At 41.5% G+C, this 25,914-nt stretch overlaps 1 protein-coding gene across 13 annotated transcripts in view; it reads left to right on the top strand.

Moving 5' to 3' along the window:
• The window catches only part of EHBP1 (EH domain binding protein 1), a 226,642-nt gene that overhangs the window by 97,187 nt on the left and 103,541 nt on the right, over positions 1-25,914 (top strand). For 9 of the 13 annotated variants that reach the window (XM_040598120.1, XM_040598125.1, XM_040598130.1 and 6 more), the window contains exons 8-11: positions 374-478; positions 1,181-1,303; positions 10,476-10,728; positions 17,142-17,328. In XM_040598120.1, the coding sequence (XP_040454054.1) occupies positions 374-478; positions 1,181-1,303; positions 10,476-10,728; positions 17,142-17,328 (668 nt within the window). The remainder of the gene's footprint in view (positions 1-373; positions 479-1,180; positions 1,304-10,475; positions 10,729-17,141; positions 17,329-25,914) is intronic. The other 4 variants (XM_040598132.1, XM_040598131.1, XM_040598129.1 and 1 more) reach the window with 1 other exon arrangement.

Here is a 25,914-nt window from a genome sequence, read left to right as displayed (position 1 = left end):
AATGGTTTAAAATTCAGGTTTTCCTCACGAGTAGGAAAAGTCTTTAAATTGTATCTAGTACATCTAAGTTTTGATCTGATGTGCATACTCATCCTCATAAAACTAATTACTGTTGCTGACACCAGGAATCCGGCAAGGTTTTGTTCGTCTGTTAACTGGATTTCTTGTTAAATTATCACTGAAGCACCTACACAGGTGCTTTGCTGTAGGTATATCGTTGTAAGGACTTGTTCTAAATGTATTCTTTTAATTAACTCCGTCTTCTCTTTTACCCTGTCTCTTCCTCGCTGGCTCTCTTTCTAGTAACAGTTTCCACTTCTGTTTCATTAAATGCCCTTGCCTTACGTTTGTCTTGACTGGCTTCTATTTACAGAAATTGTAAACCAGTTGAATGCTCTGAGCAGCTTAGATGAAGATCAAGATGACCGCATAAAGCGAGCAAATATGCCTTCAGCTAAATCAGCCAGTTCCTCTGAAGGTCTATGAGCTTTCCTCCTTTCTTTCTGTTTCTGATTGTCTGTATTTACTGTGACCCGTTACCTTTTGACTCCTGCTTGTATTCAGCTGTCAGTTTTATCTCTGTGCTTCCACCCAGCATGACTCTCAGTAATTTGTAGTGCATCCAACAGGTAACAACATGATAGAGAAAGAGCCTATCTCCTCTACAGCTCTGTTGTCATCTGATAATGAACAAGAAAGAAAAAAAAATTACCCAAAAAAACCCCAAACCACCGCCAGACCCCAAGCCCCTAGTTGTGCAGTCAGTAATACCTGACCTTTCTAAAATGTCTCCTCTCTGATTTTGTGTGCATGTTACATCCAAAAATTAAAATTTCTTGCCAGTAGATAACATGTATGTGAACAATCAAAAAGAAATCACTGTGTTAAGCTTGATAGAGATGTCTGCAACATTTATTTAGTGAAGATAATAGAAGGTTGTCTTAGTAGTCATTTCTGTTATGTGATATTCTAATCAATGAATAGAAGTTTCATTCATTTCACTTTTTTTTTCCTCCTTTGTTGGTGTACTTACCGAAGTGCATTAGCTTAGCTGTGCAGTTCGTGCCATACTCTGGTGCAGTGTTTCAAGGGACTGTTGGTAACAGGGGTTTTTGAGCTTGAAATGTGTTAGATGAACAGTTTATATCTATATTAAAACAATATTCCAACTTGTTTGTAGAGCTTATCAATAAACTTAATTTTCTGGATGAAGAGGAGCAAGACCTGGCCAACTCTAGTACGAACCCTTTTGGTGATCCAGACACAACAGAATTAAATCCATTTGGAGACCCTGATGTGGAAGGTAATAGATTTGTTTCACATAATTAATTGCTAATTGCAGATGCTTAATGAAACTTGATTATTTTTTTTGCAGGGCTACAAATGAAAATGTTGTTTTCGTTAAGTACACTTGTTGCGTGCAGTACTGAGGTAGCCGTAGCAGTAATCCGGTTGCCACTGGAAAATGGATTTATCCTTTGAGTCACATGCTTATGTGTATTTGTCACCGGGGGCTACCAGCTAAGAATTGAACCAGACTTTGAGACCTATCAGGTGTGTTACTATTACTCACCTCCTGTGGTATAAATGAGCAACACATACTGTCTGGTGCCTCTTGTAGCGAATAGTAAATACAAGCGTTCCATGTGGATGCTGTTTTATATCAGAATTTCCATCACTGCAGTCTTCACTGCATCACAGCTATTCTTGGTTAGCACTAATCTTCATTATTATAATTTAATTTTATCTCTTTCATTCTTCTTTTTTTTTTTTTGCTTTTATGGCTTCCTCAGTTAAGCCATCTGGCATTGTGCCTTGCACCACGTGGCAGATGTTAATCTCCTTTCCAGACCAACATGCCCATTCTTGTTCTGTTTGAGTGAGAAATACAGCCCCTCTAAGTTTTTAATCTGATAAGACTACATCCATAAGGCCAGAAAGGAGCACCAAGACAGCAGGCACCTCTGCTGTCCCCAACTCCACGTCCAGATATGCAGACTTCCCTCTGCTGTCATCAAAAAAAAAAAAAAAAAAAGGTGTATGACTGACTGACTTGGCAGCTGCTCAGAATGCCAATCGATAGTTAATTCTGAAGGTTGAAGCCATACTGGTTTTTTTCTTCTGTTCAAAGCTCCAAGACTTTTCTTCCCACAGAAGTTATCAAGGAGTGTTTGCCACCTTTGACCAAATGGCAGGAGCCAGCCTGTGGTGGCAATAGAGACACAGCACACTGGGCAGGAGCAGCCCAGGGTACAGCCATGGGACTGCTGTCGCCAGGGCTGATGAGGATGCACTTCTGAGCTGCGGTTTCCACCTGGGGTTACTCTCTTTCTCTGGACAAGCTGAACGCTGACTCACAACACAGCTTTTCTGCCTTGGGTGTCCAGAGAGGCTGATGTGGGTGGTAATCAAAGTCCTGTCGCACGTTGGCTGTGGAGTCTCATAGCCTGTGTTTCTGAAACAGGGACACTTCACTGTCTTCTGTTTGGCTGTTGAAGCCATAAAGCCGCTATCCCAGGCCTCTTCTCCCTCCTAAAAAGTCGCTAGGTGTTTCTAGAGCTGCAGAAGGGAGTTGCTTCCGCTTTCTAGATACCAATACGTATGGATTACATTCTGGTGTCTGGATCTTTGGCTTCATTTCCTGTCTGTTCCTCGGCTGTGAATTCCCTTAGGATCATGGAAGGAGGCAGAATTACCTATTCTCATCCACACACATCACACGTCCGCACACAACTTGCTCTACAAGACTCAGCATATATTCCTTTCTTCCTTGTCTGCTCTAGAAGGAAGAGCTCCCTTCTCCCCAGAGAAAGCTGTACAAATCCCATCCTACCTAAACTGCTGTCTTCCAAACCCAGCTTTTCCTTCCTTTCCAGAGAGAACCTGCTCTGGCAGAAAGCAGCAGGTGTTCTGGCCACAGAATATAGGGGCCGAGAGTCTGTTCCTTCCCATCTCAGGGACAGGGAGATGCAAACTGGGGTTGTTTCACAGCACCAGAGTAGCTTGACACCTGTCACGGTCACTGAGCAGCCTGCAGCCAAGACACCAGCCTGCTGATGTTCCCAGAAGACCTGTGAGGTATGTGGGGCATGTTTTTTCAGTCAGTTCTGGTCCCTTTGTTGGCACCTAGGCTTTACTGCCATCATCATTTACAGTCATGGGTACTTCTCCGTTCCTCTGGGTCTGTTCTGTGTACTGGGACAGTCCCAGGGCTCAGGCTGTTGGTCCCCAGAGGAGTCCCATCTGCATAGCTGTGGACAGCAGTGCTGAGCTGTTGGGTGTGTGTGTACCAAACAGTCCTCCCACACACTGTCACCATCGTGCAGCAGTCAACGTACAACAACACGACAGTGATTTTGATAAACAGGGTGTCGCTAGATTCTTCCTACTGTGTCATAAGGTGCTTTTTATTTGGGAGGGATGGAGCTTCTCTCAGGTTCATGTGACAGCAGCGTGTCTTCCTGGAGCACGGAACCGAGTGGAAAGTCTGAGGTGTTTCAGGCAGTCAGACCAAGAGCGGGACATCTAGTGTGGCATTTTTAAAGCTTCTACTTTGATCAGTGGCTCCCCAGGGATTCTTCTGGTCACCTCAGACCCCTCTAAGCGCTGGCCCTTCCACTCCAGAGCTTTCTTGTCCCTGTAACGGGCAGCGGTTGTGTTCCTCTTCCCTTGCTAGGCCTTCTTGACCTGTGCCTTTCCGCCAGTTGTCTTCCTCCACAGAAAGTTGAGGGGGGAAATCCAGTGCTGAGACAAATCGTGTAAGACGGCTCTGGTCTTCAGCAACAGCAGGAATCTGCTGTGTATGTCTGTGCTTAATTGGATCGGTGTCTCTACATGGGGAGTGCCTAGACTTCACTGTTTTGGGGAGATTTCCCTTGGTTTTGGACTACATGTTGAAGCCAGGCAGCACCGGAGCTGTTCTCGCCCTCTTGCCACCACCCCCCCCCCACCCCCACCACCCCCCCCCCGAAGGCTGCCCCATTTGTTTCCCATCTGGCCACAGGTATATTCCCACACGTGTTAGGACGTGTCTTTGAGACCTCAGTGGAACTTCTGTTGCTGCCATCTCTTTTTAGAAAGTTCCTTGAGACTACGCCTGCCTGTTTGCATTTGCATCTTTACATGAATGTGACCTTTTCGGTGGCCACCCCAGGAGCCTGAGAACATGACAGAGGTTCAGGAGTTTAAGGCAGGCTTTCTTCTACAGGCTGAAAGAGTCTCATTATGTGTTTCACTTGTCTTGTGATGTGTTTAAATCAGGAGATTAACCTTTTATATGGGCAGGGATGAAGTATTTTTCGATTTACTACATGTTACTCTGCTTTATCTTTTCATCTAGACAAGCAAATTCTTGAATTTAGACTTTTTGGAAGTTCGGAGTCTTTCCATAGAATTTGTTACTTAATTTCCCCAAGATGTACAGAGCAGCCATCTGGAGCTTCCTTCCCTGAGTATTTTGCCACAAGACATTAGGAGGCATGATGTGCCATTTGGCAGAGATATTCCTATCAAGCCTGTAACCTGTGTGCTTAGTGAAAGAGTGCTTAGAGTCACCCAGGGTATGAATATGTATGTATTGACAGTCACTCAAAGAGAAGGGAGGATTACTTGCCAGTAGATACCTGTTTCCTAGACAGATATTTCTTGTGCCTGTTCACAATCCAGCTACTTTCCCTCTATCTTCCTAATCCCGTAATCAGCTCACCCTGGGAATGCGGGGTGGAGAGAAACTAAAGGTGTGAGTGCTCCCAGCATCCCTGTGCACGCCGCGGGTGCGGTGCGTGGCAGAGGTCATCGGCAAGCTGCCTGTGGATGCTGCTGTGGTTTAAAAAGCCCTTGGCGTAAGTGATCTTAGACGCACAGTGGAGTGAATGTGCCTATGAACAACTCACCTCAAAAAAATCTGCAGCTGTGTTTCTGTGGTTGGCATGTCAAATTGAGGCTTATTCCCTTTGTACGTAGTAGGTCAGCTAGACACTAGAAATCTGGGAAGTCAAAAATAATCCCTTGGAACAGTGTATCTCCACAGCTTTATGCTAGACAATACAGGTGATCGTATGGGGGCTGCCTCTTGGATTGTCTTTTAGTCACGTTACAACAGAACTCTAAAATCAGTTAATTTTTGTGCAGAATATTTTAACTTGGAAGTAAACATATACAGCAAATGCAAGTAGAAAACAACAACATGCTTTCAGTGCTCCAGATGTTTTTTTAATTAGGTGGGGCATGCAAATTGTGAAGTTGCATATGACCAATACAAGTTTCCTGCAACACACCTGAGACATGAGCATAAGTATTTGCTGGCACTGCCTCCCCCTTTCATTTAAAACGGCATTTACCTTACCAATGGGTTTCGTTGCTTTGTGTGAGACTTCTGAGCTCCTTGCAGCATGTGGTATGCTGCAAATGAGAACAGTACTACAACGCAGTGCCAAACCCCAGCATCCTTCTGGGATAGTCCTAAGGAGAGCGGTACAAGAACCAATGCAGAGGAAAATGATGACTCTGTCCCTTCTCCTTGTGAAGTGTGATGTGTTGCTGGTGTGAGTATTAATAAAAGTAATAGAAAATCATTAGTGGCTTATAGGGAGGCTCATCATTATGCTTTCTAGAAGTACTGGGAAGTTACATTTTTATTCTGCACTGTTTGTTACGCTGCTCACATCACCGTTGTGACCGTGTGCCTGCCAGTAGTGCAGTAAATGGCATAACTAAATACCTTTCACATGTGGCTTGGTCTTTCATCCCCTGCCAAGGGGAAAGTGCTATGTGTAATGTTTTGGTGGGGGTTTTGTTTGTTTTTTAAGAGATGTGTCACAATATGTTTGTGTTACAAAAGGCAAGTGGGTTGAAGGGCAGGGTGATTTTTGGAGATCCTCTGGGAACTAGAAGGCTGATTGTGCAGATGGGTAGTGCCAGAATGATTACTATCACGAGCAGCCTTTCTCAGTGGAGTCAGGGCAAGTAATGTTTCCAGAATCTGGCACCGGAGTCACTGGTGCTTCTGCTGTAGTAATACTTCTACATCTCCTCTTGTCACTCCTACCCCTGTGGCTTTATTACTTAACCATGTAAAATTATTGTGTGTTTGACCCTTGGAGTGCCAAACTGCAAGCATCTTTTTCCTCCCCCCTTTTTTTTTTTATATCAGTGTAGAGAACTGCAATTAAAAAAATGAGTTCCAGTAGAGACTGGAGTCTGGTGTTTTCAGGCATGCTTAATAATTAGGGGGAAGCAGGGAAATACGTGTCGACTCCTTAGTGTAACATCAGCTTGAAGAGGGAAATAAGCCCCTTTTAAGCTGTTACATATACATCTTCCCCAAGTGTACTTCCCAATGTCATTAGGTCCTTGAGAATATATGAGTGTCTTTGTTGCAGAGAAGGTGGCAGTGCCTGTGGCTTTAAGAGCAGCGTTGTTGAGTCACCATCCCAGCAATTTAAGGTGTTACAGAGAGGCTCATGAAGTGATGACTGACACTTGACGTAAGAACCTGTCCTAAAGGGTTTCAGGGACCCCATAGGAGATAGCCTGGGTGGGGACCCTCGTGGGGACTCTCCCTCCTGTGGGGACACTGAAGGAAGAGAGAGGGGAAAAATAGTGTCCTGGATGGCAACAGGAGAGAGAATGAGCAGCCAAGTGAGTTCTGGTTGAGCCCCTACAAAATTCTGCCTGTGAAAGTGTCTTGAAAATGATATTTTTAGAAGCTCTTTTTATTTTACCCTGTGTGTAGGATTTGGTGAAATCTTTTAATTAATAGTAAGCCAGAGGTCTCTGAGTGCTGATCTGCAACACTGTGTGTGTAAGGCCAAACCTGTAGTTACTGTTGAGCTAATGAACAGGAGAATTTTGTCCTAGTTAGGGTTACAGCACTTGATCTGTAGTGTTGAAATGGAAAGAATTGCAAAAACCATTTGCATTGCCCCTTAAAATCTGTCAGACTTAAACAAGCATTTAACTTGTTCCCAGGAGACTGTTAAAAGCAAATTAAAAGAAGTGTACAGTATAGTTTCAAGAGATTGTTTCCCTGAATGTTTTTAATTTCAGGAAATATTACTGACATAACTTCTAGTAACATTTGTTTGAATACTGCTGGTGAGTTATCAGCAAGTTTTGCTCAGATGTGATAATGTGTATTTATTGACAGATTCATGTGCAGTTGCAGTTGATCTGTCATATGCAGTTGCAGAAGCACGTATTTGTAGTAGTGCACTCTCTTGATAAAATATTTTAAGATTTGAGCAAAGTATAAGTAGCAAAAATTTTGGTTAAAATGTCATCAATAAATTGTACAATTTGAACGAGACATACAGCAGTCATTTTTCTGCATTTCATTAGGTCACTTCTGCTTTTTATATGAAACTGTCTTTTGAGGGCAGCTCTCAAAAGCGTTTCTGCTTCGCCTGGTTCATCAAATCACTAAATGTGTGGCTAGTATTCTGACCACCATGAGCTTCAAGTCACACGTAGCTATGCAGTAAGGGTGGGATTTGGCTCGCCTGATTTTAGAGATTAACAGTTTGACCACAGCTTATAAGCTTTGACTGTAAAGCTGCAGGTAACCACACTGAGGACATCTCAGGGCAAGCAGGGTAAAACTTTTGCTTGCCATGACCACCTGCACTGGACACTGTCGTGCTCTAAGTAAGCCAATGTAGAACTTGTTTTCCGGTTTTATCTTAAAATAAATGAAAAAATACATTTAAAATGTTGGACTCTGATGTATTTCATCTATAATACTGTCAAATTTGATTTGATCATATTTGTGTTTTTAAGAATTTGTGCCTTGAATGATTTCTTTTCCCTTATCACTTAAACTGTAGACCTTCAATATTATTCTGTTGTGGCTTTCTCTGAAACATCTTTCTTATAAGGATGCAGGCTTATGAACAGATCACCGCGCAGACTAGGGTGTGAGCTTAATACCCATCACCTACTGCAGTAACTACCCTTTCTCCCAGGATAAGTGCCCAGTAGTTTATTCCCTTTTATTAAGGGATAAGCGTGTTGTATTTACTCTGAGGTAGGAGCGAATGTATACACTACAGCTGACATACTGCAAATACACACCCTAATTTATCCTGGAGTAGTTTTGTCTCTATGTCCATCTCCTGAGACACAGCTGAAACGTTGCTTTATAACATTCAGGTGAGGCTTAACCAATTTAAACAGTAACAGAACCACTTCTTTAGGTTTAGCTGAGACTGCTCTTGCAACCTCGATTATTTGTGGGTTTTACAGTTAGTCAGAAACATTTGATAAATTAGTTATTTTTAGAAGACTTTTTAATAGTGTGAAGACTGACCATTAAGCATAATAACTTCTTGTGATCTCACTTTACCTTTGTCTCATCCCATTTCAGTGCAGTGTCTGGTTTACACTTCTCCTCAGTCTCCCTTTTTACTCCGGTTTTTGACTTGCAACAGTCTTAGCTGCATTCTGAAATTGAAGTTAAATACAAGAACTTACAAGTTACATAAGAGATAGATGTGTACTGTATATGTTGCTTCTACAATGCTGAGTTGGACCAGGTTGCTGAGGAAATAAACTGCAAACCTCACCTGGAATTAAAGGAATTTTTTAAAAGTAATTTTCTGAATAATCACCATAGGGAAATCCCACAGGCACAAGCACCGTGTGTAGTTGCAAGCATGTCTGCTAGTTAAAACCTGCAATATTGTCTGGCAAAGTACAATTTTATTTTGTTTCACCAGCTGAACTCGCCCTCAGTCTCAGATGAGTGAATTATCTCCCGAGGGTCCACATTGGGCTTAAGTAATATTTTGATTAATTTATTCTGTTATTCCAGCCAAACCCATTTGCTTTCTACTTTCTGACCACAGAGGAATGATGCATCGCTTCAGAAACAGACCTTTAGACATAGTGTAGAAAACAATGTGATAACGTAGTCTTTGAGGTTCGAATGTGAAGAACCAAGAAGAAGAGCACTAGAAACGTGAGGTTCTTCCTAAAATGACATCTTTCCAGTCCCTGGTAGGTTTCATTTTTTCTGAGAAGGACTAAAGCCTTTCCTGCTCAAGCCTTTGCCCTGCTCTAGTGGCTAGTGACTACTCCAGTGCAAGATAGGGGAGCTGCCACCGGCAGCAGGGGACCATGTTCCTGTCCAGCTGGGGTGGCTCTGGTCCAGACTGTAGGTGGTAGTCAGTCACACTGCCTGAGGTAGGGCTGGAGACGGGGTGAACTGGAGGTTTACTGGCAGAGTAGGGCACACTTACATTTTCTAGCTATTGACCAGGATTACCAGCTTCAGTACATCATCCATCCAAAACCGTGTAATGACAGCGCTGTTCCTTACGCTGCCCCTTCCCTGTGTTAGTTGTGTGACTAGTGGTTTTGTCTTCCTGAATATTTGTTTAGTGACAAACACAGTTGGAACTCCATCTTTTGATTTTTGAGAGCCTTGCTACGAATAGCTTCTAGAGTTTTTCTTTTAAAGCTAAAAGGTGTGCGCTTGGTTCAGTTTAGGAACCATACATCTGAAGAAGAAGCACATTTTGTTAAGAATTATGTGGGACTGGTTATGGAAATTGAGGTTTTAATGACATTACGCTGAATTTCCCATTTGCATTGATTTTGAAAGTACATCAAATCCAATCTCGAACTGAGCTTCTGATCATTTGATGCTGCAGCAAGAGTAAGATTAACATTGCTAAGTGTCTTTGTAAGAAATGATGTATTGCTGTATGGGCATTTGTATTCTTCGATATCCAGCAGCCATTCACTTTTGTGTAATGTTCTTTCGGTGGTGGCTGTTACTCTAAAGAACTGCATGCAGCTCAGGTTGCTAATAACTTCTTGTTGTACAGCCCAAATAATGGATAAGTAATTTGATTATCTGCCTCTTTAGGGTTAATTTAAATTCATTTTTACTGTGAAACTATGTATTGTTAACAGGAGCAGTTAGCAGTGAAAATATGTGTGTTTTGAAATGTAATTACTGGTCATACCCAGTAACTGTTTTTTTAGTTCAGTTCATTTAAGAAATGAAAAGACCACCTACTTACTGTCACCATTTTTAATATCCAGTAAAAGTAATTTTATTAGAAAATACAGGATATATTTTTCTTTATTAAAAACTCAAATAAATAATTAAGAACATTTTGTTAGGATACAAATTGGCTAATAGCTTGGGAAAATGTTTTAAAATCTGTTGCGATACCATTTATATGACAAATGAGAACTAATAACTAATCAGGTTGAAAGAGCTTTAGCAAGGAGAAAATGAAACCTATTCAATATACTCTAGATGAAATGACCTTCTGAAAGACCTATTTTCGAATAAACAAGGTTACTCTGTAAATAAATAAAGCGTGAAAATTCATCTGAGGATAGGACTTTATGTATTGAGAGTTAAGAAGCAGACCTTTTCATAAGCCTTCAAAATATAAAGATCTGATAAATGGTCTCAAATTTTTTCTGTTAAATATTTTCAATATTTTCTTGTTATTTGGTAGAACCGGACACTGAAATAGCTTCATCTTCAAAGCCTGAAGAAAGTTTCTACGCTGACAATTACAATCCCTTCAAGGATGAAGATGCCCCAGAGTACTTGAACCCATTTGATGAGCCAGATCCTGAGCCTGAAACATTTATAACTGTAAGAGATTCTCCTCCACAACCTGCAAAAAGGAAAAACGTCAGACCAGTGGATATGAGCAAATACCTCTATGCAGATACCTCTAAAGCTGAAGAGGAAGAGCTAGATGAGTAAGTATGATTCTTCATCTTTGAGCAGCTTTGGGAGCATTACTGGGATCCCTGGCTTAATCTTGAGGTGTATTGGGTCTAATCATGATGATCCATAATCACCTCCTTAGGCAGCTCAGCAGCAGGAAGTGCCATACCCCCAAGTCATGCTCTTCAGCTGAATGTGATCAGTTAGGAAACTTTTCTTTGCCTCATTGATAGTAAATTACTTGATAGGGAACAAGTCCATGTGCGTTTTTGGCACTTCGTCCCCTGGCAATCGCAAATGAGTCAAAAAGTAAGGAGCGGCAGAGCTCGGTCCTTCCTGTCCTTTTGGCCGTTATTTTTAGCATGTAAAATAATGGGTTTTGTCCATTATGATGGAGAGTTTGTTTAATATTGGTGCAATATGTAAAAAGGAAAAGCGTTTCGCAACCTGTAGAGCACGTTTTTGAGCATCTCATAACACTGAATCTCTGTATGGGAAAGATAACACCATATGCACTTTCTCAGTTGTTTCTTTTATCATAACCACACACAAAACTTCTATAAACTCACACTGACTGCCTTATATTATTGTATAGAAGCCTGACAAGGAGTGAGAGCTTTTTGCAACAGCTGTGCAGCTTGGGAGGTTTGAAGGTATATACTTACTCCTTGTTTGTGGCCATTAGTCACCAACCACACTACTCGAGAGACAGTTTATGGTGATTACATGCAAGCAGTTTTACAGACAACAACTGTAATTAACATTTAGATTTACATTATTTTTTAATGAGATTTATCATGGCATGACATTTGCATTGCTTTCGTATTCAGTATTGATACAGGTGTCTTATCATCATCTTTGTTTCCTCCGTTTATAGCTATGTTCTAGGAATTGAAGGATTCCCTTGTGCTCTAATAGAAATGTATAGAGGACCCTTCAGGGTTTTTTTTTTCCTTTTAAAGCTCTGTGGCCGTGGATGATTTGTTGTTTGCTCGGGGTGGGGGGGGAAAGGGCACTGGGGACTGATGCCTCTGCCAGCTCCATTCATCAGGGCAGTGCCTGAACAAATAGCATTGGCTGCTGTGTCTTCAGAGCTCAGTGTGATCACACTGGGGACGGTCACACCAGGCATCCCTGATCATTCACTGATCACCAAAGTCCGCAGGGAGAAAAAATATGTATGCTTTACACCCACAAAGATATGGGTATAGAGGACAGCAAAGACTGAGGAGAAGAGCAGAAAGAGCAAAATCTACATGGATGGGCAAGTGAAGAATTTTATCTTTTATATTCATACTCACATTTCCACCCTGTGCCAAATGAGCTTGCAGCAGTGTTGTAACAGGCAGCCTTGTTTTTTCTGTGTACTGGACTGTAGATTTCTCTAGCCCTTTGTTTACAACAGCTGCCGTATTTTAATGACCCCATTTTCTTTATTCCTCCTGCCCCCCGCCCAAGGATAAAAATAAACTCCCCATAGGTAGATTCTCCTTGAACATAAATCTGATCTGTACTTTCCTTATAAAAACAATGTCCCATACAAAGATGGAAGGATAAGTCAAAAAGCACTGTAAAGTAGTTTTTTGTGTCTTTAACATGAGCTTTTTATGTCCTGACCCCCAAAGTAGCTCCCTGTCCACGTTTTCCTCCCAGGTTACAGGAGCACCATGTCATTGAAAAAGACGTGGAGACCATTTGTTAAACGTATTGGGTAGGACTGTGGCAAGGAGAACCTTTGAGTCTTTATATTGAAATGCTCTGGAAAAGTAAGTGTAATAATAAAACTCCAGTCTAGGAACACAGGACTTGTGTTACTAACTCACACCTACAAGCATTATTATGCCTTACCTCATGTCATTAATTTTCAAATTCTGCTAAGGTACGGTACAGTGAGCACCAAAGGAAAGATTTTCCTAGGCAGTGCCAGCTGGTAGTGTTTGTGCGCCCTGAATCATGAGGGTTTATGCCCAGATGTGTATTGTTTCTTACCTAATGTGAATATTGATGCTTTTATTATCTACGTAAGTGGCTAATTTTCCTCTACATCCTGTTGAAGTCTAGGCTTCAGTGTCAATTTGTGGCGGACAGTTCCCCCAAAAACCAAGATCTTATATGAAATGTGTTTCCTTTTATTGATTGTAAGTAAGTTACCTTTCCAATCCCATACGCTATCTCTTCTGCTGGCTTATCAAAACAACAATTAGTAGTGTTGGATTTATCTGCCATAAACAGTTGGTGTGTTGTGTATCTCTAGCATGTTCACCATTACTTGTCACTTGTCTAAATGGTGCTAACTTTTTCAATCTCTCTTCATACAGAAGTCTCTTCATCTCTCTAATCATTTTCACCGCACGTCTCTGGACCCTGTTATTTCTTCTGCTGTGTATCTATATTAAGATGTGTTGACTTGGCCTGAGCAGTTTATTCAAGACAAGGCTGAACAACTGAGTCATATCACGGCATTAGAAAACTTTGCATATTATTTTCAACCTCTCTCCTAGCATCTTGTCTTTTGATTATTTTTTGTTTTGTTTTGGGTAGTTTTTAATCATTTTTGACTACTGCTGGTCCAGTGCTCTCCCCAGGAGTGCTTTTGAACCTGATAGATGGAGGGCATGAGAAATAGAAGACTCCTGAAAGACACTCGCTGTCGCTCAGGAAATACATTGTGTTTTTATCGCTGTGTCTTAAATGTTTCATCGGAGTTCACTTAATGCACCACTCGGCATTTTCCTCTCCTATTTTGTGTAAAGCATGATGATGTGTCGTGGGAACATGGGCACATCAGTTAGCATCAGGACCCTTGTCCCACTCTACTCTGGCAGATCCCTAGGTCTGATCCTGGACTCGGAGCTTACACAAAGTGCCCCAAGAGCTGAACTCTGACTCCAGTTTTGTAACAGACTCTCATTGTAATCTTGGAAAAGGTACTTACCCTTACTGCGCCTCTGTGAAAGATTTACCTTGGGTAATTGGCTTAATTGAAACATATTTCACTCATGGTTGTGAAGATAATGTAGGATTTCACAACACGCGTAAGCAAAGTGTCGTCACAAGCGTAAGCATAATGAGGCATTGCATGGTGCAGAGGGACTTAAGTGATCCAGTACATACATTCTGCTGTAAAGCTACACTCTCAAAACATACTTCCTCTGGCTAAATTCCCATACCTAGTAGAGAACGGGAACACATTTTCCTTTTCTTCCTTTGGGCATTTGAATCTTAGTGTAACATTCTGCTTTTGCCTTTTTTAATTTTCTACATTAAAATCAAAATGGTAGGTGGCTACCTGGTAATAAAGGAGAGCACAACTTGCTATGTTAAGTTTAATTATTTGAAAATGGCATAGCTCACAACTACTTAAAGTATAATGCTTTCAGCCTTAGTACTTCTGATTGGTAATATTGCCTGATCTTTTAACCCAGCCACACTGACAGCTTTGGATTTCCTCCTCAATAAAATGTTGATTTTTATGTATTTTATTTTTCTAGTTAACCAGTAACTCTGATAAAAATAATTTTCAAATTGGTCAGAATAAAACTTGCTTTCAGATACTGTTTGGCTCTGTGGCTTCTTATCTAGTTAATCAATGCATGGCTTAGGATAATGCTGTCTGGTTGGAAGACTATCGAGTTGCCATCTATTGGAGCTGCCTGTTGCACAAGAAGCCACAAGCCACCACAATGCCAGTGGCAGCTTAATACCAGGTAGTTTGTCAGGTTTGGGGTTTTTTTAATTTTGTGGTGGACAGAGTCGAATATCTCTTTGGGCAAATTGTGTTGTATGAATCAATTAAGTAACTTCACATAAGCAAAAAGTATGGGAGTTGACCTCAGAGAAAAGTGCTTTAGTATTTTTCAGCTAAGGCTTTTTTCAGCCAGGCTTTTCCCATGCTTAGTTGCTTGTATAGCCACGTGGAAGCTTTTGGATGAAACTCTGCTACATGTATCAGCAGAACCCCCTGCCTTTAAAATGTAAGCCTCTTTGGGCAAGAGCTCTTTTGGAGTTTTCTTAATTAAATTTTTTAAAAATTAAACTTAATTTTTCAATAATCTTCCTCGATATTTATAAGACCAATTAAAAGTGGTGCAGAGGGGAAGGCGGAGAGTAACGTGCGTGTGCGTGTGTGTGTGTTCTGCCCATACTATGAGCAAAACGTGAGGGTTTAGGCTGGCTTTCAAGTAAGTTCTTCAGGAGAAAAGGCAGTCAGTTGTCTCCTCGTAGCACTTCCTTCTGGTGCCTGCACTAGAGTACTGTTCTTCAAGATCATGCACACAGCGCAGACCATTCTGGAGCATAAAAATTCAAAATATGGTTCTTCCAAACTTTTTTGCTCTCATTGATAAGGTGTTGTTTTTTCTTGCACCAGATTCATTTTAACACCTTACAAATACACTTTTCTAATTCCAAGTACACAGAGGTAAATTACTTGCCTGCCAAACATGCTGTGGCTGTTGGCTGTTCAGAAGGCTAACTTGTTGAACTAAAGAAAACCTTGTGCTCTCCTGTAGAACACATTATTCTTCAGCCTTTATTTCTTTTATCTTCATTTTCACCTCCCTTTGAACTTTCTGGTGTCTGAAGACAGCTGAGCTGGGCTGTCAGCTAAATTAGAGCTACTGACAGCTAGGTGCATTCTCCACTCCAGCCTGAATACCCTCCTTTTGCTACTGCCTCCCGTGGAAAACACCCATCCGTTTCTATTTAACTTGTTATTTTGATGTTGCCTTTAGTTTTGATTGCAGTGGTGGCTTTGTGCTTGATGGGCAGCAAAGTGGGAACACCTGAAAGTTGCCTTCAGTCAGCAGATGAGTTATTTTAGTGCTAGTCTTTCCTTTTGCTTCGGTATCTGGATTTAGATCTCTCTCTCTGTAACAAGCTGCAGCACATTCTCCAAAAGGTCTGGAGGTTTGAAGCCCTGTCTTCGCTTACATGCTTCAGTAAACTTTGCCTTTCAGAAGTAGACTTATTTTCTGCATTGTGGGTTATTAGTTGTGTGCTTTTTCTTGGTGGAAAGAGGACGACGGTAAACCGCATTAAAATAAATTATAAAATCAGTCCATAAGACTGAAAGACATGTTTTCATACTAAAAGTACACAAAGCTGAGAGAAAATTGGTGCTGTGTGAAGGTCAGCTGGATGAATAGTTGGTTTTTTGCTTGTGCCCAAGTTTTGCTGTTGTAGTTCTTTAAAAACAGTGTGTAGTAGCTCATGACTCTTAACCTGAGAGGAAATTTGTAAATGAGTCCAGCTACGTAGGCTCTTCTCTAATGCTGTATGCACTGTGGTTTCCATCCAGAGTTGAAGTCAAAGGACTGAGGTTATTTGTCATGATTAGTTGTGCTTTATATAACTGTATGCAGATAGCTCTTTGGGAATTGCAGTGACTTGGTTACATAAACATAGTTTGAGATATATGATAAATATATCTTGCAGGGAAGGTATGGACTAGAAATGAATTAATTAACATGTCAGTTTTGTAATTAACCGTCCAGTTTGGGATTGCAAAATATGAAAAGCAAAGATTATGAATAAAATAATTCAGTGAGAGAAGGTTCCCATAAGCATCCTTAGTGGGGTACGAATTTGCTGGCTTTCGAAGCGTGAGGTAGAAGCCATTATTTAATGTACTATTGATTGATATCTGATGTATCAGACAAATAGATGAAACTTGGAAATGCTGTGGAAGCATTTTACTTAGGGTGGAACAAATGCGGAGTTGGAACATGAACGCCAGAGTTAAGAAGAAAAATTCTTTGGACTGCATCCACGTGGTGGAAGATGTTTACTGTGTTCCTTGAATGGGCTTTAGTTATAGAAGCACTTTCAAAAGAGAGGGATGATGGCTGTTGGTGTCTGTAGAGAGGTATACTCAAGTCAGCTGTGGTTTTCTTATGCAATTCTCTTATCCAAAGAGTGTTCTTGAACTGGTGTGGTGCCCGTACGCTGCAGAGCTTAAAATACCCCGTGTGGGTTGCGTGCCGTGGAGGCCCGGCTTTCGGCCTGGCAGCGGGAGCCAGGCCCCTCAGGCCGCACGTGAAGTGGCCCGGTTCCGCAGTCTGTTCCAGCGACGGATTCTTCGTTCTGTTAGAATATTAAACAGCCAGAAACTTGTCTCAGATTTCTCGGTATTAATCTTGTCTGTAAATCAGTTCACCCTTTGATAGATAGTGAAGTATAACTGAAGAGTGCCTTTTCAGCAACTGATAGAATTTCAGTAAGTTACAGGATTTTATAACATTTACAGTAATTCTGACCTAATGCAGTTCTAACTGTTGTAACTCACTTTTCGATCATGAAAAAGCGGTATCTAAAAGGATATAAAAGCAAAACATGTATTTATGTGGGATAATAGAAGTATTTTAGTCATTGACTGAACAGGTCTTATTTTTGGTTTTAATTCCAAGGAGACAGCAAAGAAATATGTTTCCCTTCTTTTAATTAGATCAAATCCGTTTTATGAACCAAAATCAAGCCCTGCTTTAATTAAAGTTGCTCCGCCACAAGAAGCAGAAAAGAAGGTGAAAAGAAAGGCTCCTGAACCACCAAACCTCTTGCCAAAGACAGAGACCGGCATGGGTGAGAACGTGTCAGCTATTCCTGCATCGAGGGAGCTCTCTTCCTCTCCTAAGGTAGGTTTTTCATGCCAACATTTCGTCTTTCTTATTAACAGTACCTTTATGTGTATTGTAGACATCCTATTTATTTCTGCAGGCCATCTTAAAAGCATTGCTTATACTTAATAAGGTGTTGGCTCATCTCTGTTCGCTTGCTGGTTCATAGGGAGAGACCAGCAGTAGGAGCTTGCATCTTTTTTCTTTAAGGATTTAATGACAACAATATCAGCAACTGCAGTTTCAAAGAAAAGAGTCTTATAGTAACAAATGTTATGGGACAGCTGGATGTGCCATCGAGAGGGAAGAAAATCACATTGAACAATACATTGTCTTGATCTATTGTAATGCCACTAAGCCTTGCCCATGTTGAAGAGTCTGTCTCTACATTTCTGTCATAAATCTGGGTTTTAAGAGCTTAGTACTGGATACCGTTTTTTTGTATTTGGATTTATATATGTCCAATTCCACAGGTATGTCAAAGTAATTTTAAAAAGAAGTCTACTTTAAATCAGATTAACTGTTTATTAGGGGTGTCCAGGCTAAGCATGCTTATATATGCACATGCATCTGTGTCAAGGGGAAATAGGAGTTAACTGCTGTTGAAGAGGGCAGTGTGAGACGTAGGTATTTTAGGATTACAGCAGCTAACTTCTCTTGGTGTGAATTTCAGCTCCAGTGTTTCAGCAGTTAGCACCACTTACGCTTTTAAAAACATATTAAGCGTTTAATAGCTATGTTAATGGACCCTTCTTAAAAATGAATTTGATACTTGCTGACTGCTCGTTTTGAAGGGTAAGTAGATGAGGACAGAAGGCTTTTCTTCCAGCACATCTCACCCAATTTATGCATCTTATCATCTGTTTTGCCTTGTATTGCTGTACTTTCATTTATGAATTGAATGAAACTACTTGTCATACTTATCATTTCATTGCTTAATTACTCACCCAGGTTGCTGACATGTCCTTGTCTGTTCAGGCTCTTCATCTTGCTGTCATTTTACCACTCACTCAGGGTAAAGAGTATGAGACCAGAAATCTGATCTGATGTGTCTGTTTGTGTCTGCTCACAGCAAAACAACGTAGTAAAGCCACAAGCACAATTCACAAGTTACTCTTAATATGCAAAACCACAACCACGGAAATATGAAATCAAAGCATAGCAGTTTCATAATGTTCTGAGGTGGCGTTCGATGCTCTTCACTGGAGTTTCTGTATGAAATATATTGGGCATTATTCCATTTCTGGAGTCTGGCCCTCGGGTCGTAGCAAAGTGGCCAAAGTAAAGCACTCTGGTACTACCAGGCAGAGGAAAGACGTCTGTGGAGGAGATTTTATCAGATTGCTTGATGGAGGTTGTGCCCCCGTTGCTCGTTGTTTGAGAGGGGTCTTTTACAGGTCTGCATCCCAGGAAGTGCGTCTTTCTGCTTTATTTCATGTCTTTGTCATGCTGAAAGAATGTATTACTACTGGGTTTGGTGGTTGTAGTTTTTGTCCACTCCAGACTAAGTTTTAGATTGTTGGAAAGCTGGAATTGATGAAGAAACAGCACAGGATTGAACTCGCTGAGGAGACTGTACTGTTACAAACACAGTCAGGTAGCTCCTGCGCTTACGCAGGGTGTTAGTTCCCCGATATTTCAGAACCTGCCTGCTTGCCGCTCACCTCCGCCACTGGTGCTGAGGCGCAGCTGAGATCGGTCAGGGTCCAAGTCCTGAAACACTGATATTCATTAGGGCTACGAGGGAAGATGGAGCTCTGTGCTGACCTTGTCTCATACAGGAAAGCTATAATTTTTTTACAGGATTTTGGAGGATATGAGGCCATTAGGGAAGGCTCCAAAGCAGATGTCCTGGTTTATTATATTACAGCTAGAGTGGAAAGTTTTGCTGACTGGGTGTGTTAAAATATTGTACGGTCACTTGCAATTCAGAAAGCTTTCAGTAAGCACCGTCTTTTTTTCTGTGCTTGAATTGTTTCTCTCCACGGTGATCTAATAAAGTTAGATCAAAAGCACTTTACTTGGAATGCTTTTTGAAATTTGGAAAAGTACTGGCATTTAAAAGAAAAGAAAATCAAACAATTTCCTCACACCATGGTACAAAACATCACCCAGATAGGACTTGGACTGTTGGCACAAATAACTTGTTTGTTTATTACTCAATAATAGTGTCAGCGTTTAGCAACTCTGAAAAAACTTCCATCAAAAGGTATAGGCAATATACAGCCATGAACCTGGCACATGCCCACATGTTGGGGGAATAGTCCCATGGAAGTAAACTTAGGCAAAAGGAAGTTAAATAACATATCTTGTTCAGTGTTTTGTCCAAGTTTGCTGGGCACAGAAAGCCTCTGCTACAAATCTGCCCAGAAGCTAAGTGTCATAGGAAATGGCTGTGGAGCAGAAATGCTAATCTTTAGATTACACAAACGCAGCATTAATATTAGAAGTTTAGGGTTTAAGGAAAAAGATTCCAAAAATGCTTCCGCAAATCTTTGACAGAGTGTTTGGAGCTCATTTTTTCCTTCACATGCTAATGGTGTTCATCACATTTGCTGAACAGAAAAAATACAAATGCTGTTATTAACAACTATATATCAACAAGTTTATTAGGTGGAAATTGCTCCTGAAAGACGATTTGACATGTGACAGATTCCTACTCAAGATACAGGTTCCAAATACCTGAAATTGTGTTACCCTATTTTTTTTTTTTTAATGTTCCAGTTTAAAAATAGGGCAAGAAAGGTTGTTGTCTTCCAAAGTATACACCCCAAAATTAAATCCCTGGGGTACAGCTGGACACTAAAATTGCTTCATTCAGTATTCAGCTGCAATGAGCCTTCAAGCATTGGCATCCAAGGTATAGAACACTTCCACAGAATTGCAATTGTATTTGCTATTGAAACATAGCCTGAATCCAACATTTTATCATTACCCAAATAGTGGTGTAAGGTGTTTCTCACCTGAGGAATACATCTCTCTTCCCACGGGTGATTTTTGTTTTGGTTTTTTTTTGTATGTGTGTGTGTGTTTGTATGTTTTCATAATTTATAAAAGCAGTGTCTGCAGTAATGAAAGAGAAGAATAAAACAATGATTTTTTTTAGCAGTCAGTGGTTTTGGACATGTCTCATGTGGGGATAGAATTAAGCTAACGCATCTAAGTGAATTGCAAAAGGCCTTCTTTTAAGGGAGTTGTATGGTTTTTTAACAGCTGAATATTATTTCTAGATTTTCATGGAATCACATCCAAAATTAATTACCCCTGTTATTCCAAACACCACAAAAATCCAGCTTCTAGTTCCTTTGTTCAGGAATGTATGTTGTACAAGGTAATTCTATGTAAAAATTTCACATAAAACTAGGCAGAAGACTCCAGAAAGCATCTTTTGATCTGATGGTATCTAGCATCATGCCTGGTATCCCCAGGATGAACAGGGTGCTCCAGGGTGGAGTCACAAGTTGGTATGAACTTTCGAGAGCTCGGTGATCAGTGGAGATAGCATATGAGACTGATAAATAGGTGTTAACTTTAACAGCCATGAAAATGGTAGAACAAGAGTTTGAAGCGAAGACCAGATCTCACTGGGGGACTGACATAAAAACTTACTGCCCAGATCATTGGTCAGAAAGACAAGTAGCAAACCAAATGTGGATAGAATTTAACTTTTATTTTTGCCTTGAAATGGTTGTTCTGCACGGTATGGAGTACGTGTGCCTGAAGGAGTTCTAACCATGACTACAGCAAGGCTTGCCCTCAGCCTCGTCCCTCCCCAAAGATGTTGCCTCGCTTGGTGTCCCCTCACCATTCCCTAACGTCTTTCAGGTGTGAGACAAGGGTGCAGACGAGGCCGTCCCTGCCTGCCCAGACCCGAGGGTTTGTCTGTGTGGGGCTGGTTGAGCTCATGAGCAGCGGTGGTTTAGGCCCTTGCCCCTTTCATGCTGCTCTGTGCAGGGGACCCGTCCTCTTCTTTAGCTGCTGTAAGAACATCCCAGCTTCTGTCACCTCTTTGGCTGCTTCCCGCATACCTCCCTCTGGGCGTTGTTGGCAGGATCACAGAGGGGTTGAGGTAGGAAGGGGCCTTGGGGGTCATCTGGGCCAACCCCTGCTCAAGCAGGGCCACCTACAGCCAGTTGCCCAAGACCGTGTTCAGGCAGCTTCAGGACATCTCCAGCATTCATCTGATCTTTTTCAAATGTTTGCCATGTGCTGCTTCCCTGAGCAGTCGGTCAGCTGTAGCAGCAATGCCTTTCCAAGCCTCTGTACTGTCTTCCCTTTGAGCAAGCCCCTTGGCTCCCTCGGAGACCCCCACGTCACCTGTGTTGGTAGGAGGGGGCAGTTACCTGTCACAGACAAGGCAGGGTCTAGCTCTCCGTAAGGGTCTGGCCAGCCTTACGGCCAGCAAGTGTGGTCTTGGTGCCACAGTATTAGCTCAGTAATTGCCATATCTGGGTCTGGAGGAAGTTTTATTTCCAAATATTATTACCTACTCACACTTCCTAAAAGAGTATCTTAATTCTCTCCTGTCTTCCTTCCATGTCTTCTCTAAACTAATCTGAGTTAGCAGAGCAAGCCTAAAAATGTGAAGTCTGAAAGCCTGGAATTATCCCACAGTTAATCATCTCAAATGGCTTGAAGACTGTGGTGTGCTGGCTATATTTAGGTGAGTCTGACAAAGAAACTGCAAAGCTGTAATTCAGCTCTTCAGTCATCAACATGCTACAGGGCTGTCAAGCCCAACTGAAGCCTTGTTGGGCTTGTTACCATCATACATGTGTTACTGTTCTCCACATGGTTTGGATAACCAGGTTCTGCCTTTCACAGAGGTGATGGAGACTTCAAATTTCTTCTGCTTGTTGTTGACTTTGTGGAAAAAACTTGAACGAAGATGTTTAGGCTCAAAATTTGGTATTAGACTAGTGCATAGCATGCATATCAGTGCACATCATCGCTTTAGCTGATTAAAAAATGTACATACCAACTTGAGCTCGGTGAAATCTCAGCCTCCATATCTTTTATCTTCCCTATGTTACGTTGAGTTTATTGGAAATAAGATCCAGGTTTCAGTTCCATAGTTGGCAGCTGTGTCCTATGGTAGAGAAGCTGAAGTTGTGTGTCTCCACAATCATGGATTGTGTTGCCTTTGTGAGAATGAGAAGGCAGGTACGCTACTGCATTTATGTGGGAGGTGAAGAATTATTTGCTAGGGAACAGGAGAAAACAGATAATCACTCTCAACCGTAGAGTTATTTTTAAGTGTTAAAAGAAAATAGCTCCTGCACGAGATTGGCATTGCTCATCCACTGTTTGGAAGAACAGCATATGTCCTTCCCTTCGGGAAACCACTCTGAGAAAGGCTTTTCCTGCTGGGTGGTAGTTTCAGTTTGTTGCCAGACTGCAACCGAGGCTCATGTTGATGGTTCAGGATTCTGTCGGGTTCCTGGATAGTGCAGTTACGTTACCCTGCTGAAAGGCAGCAGCTGTGGCCTGTTTGGTGAGTCTGGCTTGGTCTCTCATCCTTTCTGAGTCTTCAGGGTCTGGAAGCCTGTTAGACACATGGTTTACAGAGAGGCTACTGCAGGCTGGCTAGTCGTCAGCCTGGGATTTGGTAGCCCACAGACCTCCCCCTCACAGTTGCCTGCTCTACACAGAGTATCTCAGTAAAGGCAACTCCTGCACTCTGGTCTTGGTGATAGGTGTTTCTCTGGCAGTACATGATTATGGGAACAGACACGGAATTGATAGCAGAACACAAGATGCTTTTTGAACTTGTGCTTGGATGGTTGTTGAGTTACACCTAACAACTGATGAAAGTATATAGCACCAGGACAGGATGATAAATAAGCTTAAGGCTGTCATGTTAATGTGTGTGCCATTCTCACCTTTATGAGTCACTGTTGCTGACAGTCACAAAAATGTAGCCATTGGGTTTGGTGCCTGTAGACAAGAGCTTGTGATGGCCTTTTAAGTTGGCAGAAAAGAATACACGTTCATGTAGCAGTCCAAAGGCAATAATAACATTTCTCTTTGTGGCTGTCATTGTTTAAGCATGCTCTCTCTCTCTTTTTAAAACCAAAATTAATTGTTTCACATGCCCAGTGATAGTCTGATCTCTCATGCCAGGCAGGCTAGCTGGTTTAAGCTCTAATGAAACATATTTATAGGAAACGTAGTAAGAACTACAGCATCCTATTTTTTTGCATGACGTGATAACCCATCTCCATCCTGTATCTGCAATGCTTCTGTTCAGGCGATTCAGAAAGATTTCTGCCCGGTAGGCAGTTTATCCTTCAAACTGCAAAGGAGGTACAAATTACCTCCTTATGAAAGAAGTTCTCAAATACTTTTCAAGGGAATAACAAGAAACCTGTCGTTTCTTTTTTCATCCCCACCCCCACCCCCCTTATTTCTTCTAAGGCAAAATAAATGCTTAGAGATGAAGTGCAAAACACTCAGGTGAATGTAGTGGAAGGGAAGGAAAGAAATATTTGATATGGTACTCGGCACAACTCTCCAAGCCAAGATCTCGGCAATCTCCAGTTGCTCGCTTTTCCCACTTATATTTACCTTAGTGTTACCAACCTTATGTGACTGAACAGTAGGAAGAGCTTAGCTTAAAACACAGATGCAGTAATGCAGCCAAGCGGAGAAATTACATTTAACTCCAAATGGTAGATAAAGATTACTCATTGTCTCTTGGTATCAAAAGTATCTCAGTTGTCCATTCAAATAAGGCTTCCTGGCTCTCTGGAACATCTAGTTTAACAATTTTGCTTCTTTCCGACTTCACATTAGCTGTAAAGGAATTGTGCAGCTCATTTGCATGAGATCTTTGCCACTTCCTATGCAGACAGATGGTTCCTCAAGCCCAGGGAAGACCTGGGAGGAAGTGGACAGAATTTTAAGATACCTACTGTTATAAACTTGTGCAAAAAAGGCACTCCGAGAAAATGTGCCTTTGCATACAGCCCTAAGACATTTAATCTTTTAATAGGAAGAAAGACAAGCCACACACATAGTGTGAACAGAGATAGTGAGATAATTGTCTTGAAGCACAGACAAAATTCGTTAAGCTTGCAGCTTTTCAAGTGTTAAGTAATGTGACTCCCATTTTACACAATTCTTAAGTAATTTCTTATTACTGTTTGCATGAGTTGTAAAAGATGTTTGTCAACTTGACTAGCTACGTGGTGTTCCTTACTATTAACCTATATTTGGACATAAAACAACCTCATTAGAATACGTGTTAGAGAAGGGAGCGAACTGTTCTCTTTACTTCCAAATGCAAGTGTAGTATGTTCTATTTTGCTAAAGATGTGGGTTAAGGAGTATTTTCCCCTTGTCCTCGGCTACTGCACGCTTCAGGGTCTGGATTTACTCATTGCCTCAGTCCCTACCCCAGCTTCTCACTTTCCCCCCTTCCCTGCCCGAGTTGTGCCAGCACCAGCACTGACCGAGTGAGTGAGCTCCACAGACACAGCACTGACGCGGGCACGCAGCAGGACAGCATCGCCCACCGGGGAAGCCGCCCCTTGGGGGGCAGTGTGCTGGTGTGCAGACTTCGCTTGCAGTAGCTGCAGGTTCCGGTGATGCAGCAGTGCTGAGGCTGGTAGTGCCAGGAAGCAGCCTGGTCAAATAAAAAATGCAGCCTTAACTGCATTTCATGTTCAAATTGTCTTTTGTGGTTCCAATTTCCCTCTGTTCATATTTGTAGCAGAATAATATTTTAAATAAATACCTTTAATCATCCAAGTTCCTGCCTACTGAATGTAGTTACTCTGTCAGTATAGGGAAATTAAACTCTCTTAAGCTCTGTTTTTACTGGTTTTGTGGAAGTTGAATGATTTGTTAATGAAGGGGGCCCCTGTTTGTGCAGATGGAAGTAGGGATGCAGTATATCATTGCAAATTATCAGATAGCTAATTATTACAACTTCTACATACTGATTCTTCTACTTCTGTATCATTGGTGACCAGATACTCACTAATTTCTCTGTAAATGAGATGTTATATACATGCACACACATATGTGCATATATACTAGTAATTTTTAAAGTAAAATTATCGTCTTACCTGTAGGCCCTATTTGTCCAAAAATAACCCAACCAAAAAACTGATGAAGGCAGAGAATCTTAAAATTGTTACAGTCTTGAGGATTTGAAACTGAACTGCAAGTGTGAGCTTTTAGAAAGTGACTTTTATGAAAGTAGAAATTGCATATTTCTGGGGGAAATGGGCTTTCATTCCATGGTGGTTTTCAGCCTGCTTTTTGTCTTGGAACTATGATGATTGGAGATGCATGCCTCTGTAGTATCAAAACCAGGACAAACTATAGCACAAACACAAGTGCATGTTGTGGAGAAATTCTAGTGGTTCAGTAATGTACAGGAGCGGTAAGCAGCTTTATTGACTGTTTATGTGAGTAAGAGTTCCCAGGACTGGCCCTTAATAAAGTGGATGCCCTTTTGAGATTGAGTCACCCAGCTGCCCCAGATACCTTACTCCTAGGGGTGACTGGTTCCCTCCCTTGGCTGTAAAAGAGCTTAGGTAAGTTAGGCTTGGCTAACTAATTTGATGGGCATATAAAGTTGGTGAGATTAATTGT

This window comes from Falco naumanni, chromosome 6 (genome assembly GCF_017639655.2).
Source record: "Falco naumanni isolate bFalNau1 chromosome 6, bFalNau1.pat, whole genome shotgun sequence".
NCBI classification, from domain to species: domain Eukaryota; kingdom Metazoa; phylum Chordata; class Aves; order Falconiformes; family Falconidae; genus Falco; species Falco naumanni.
This window is presented reverse-complemented; position numbering and strand designations above follow the sequence as displayed.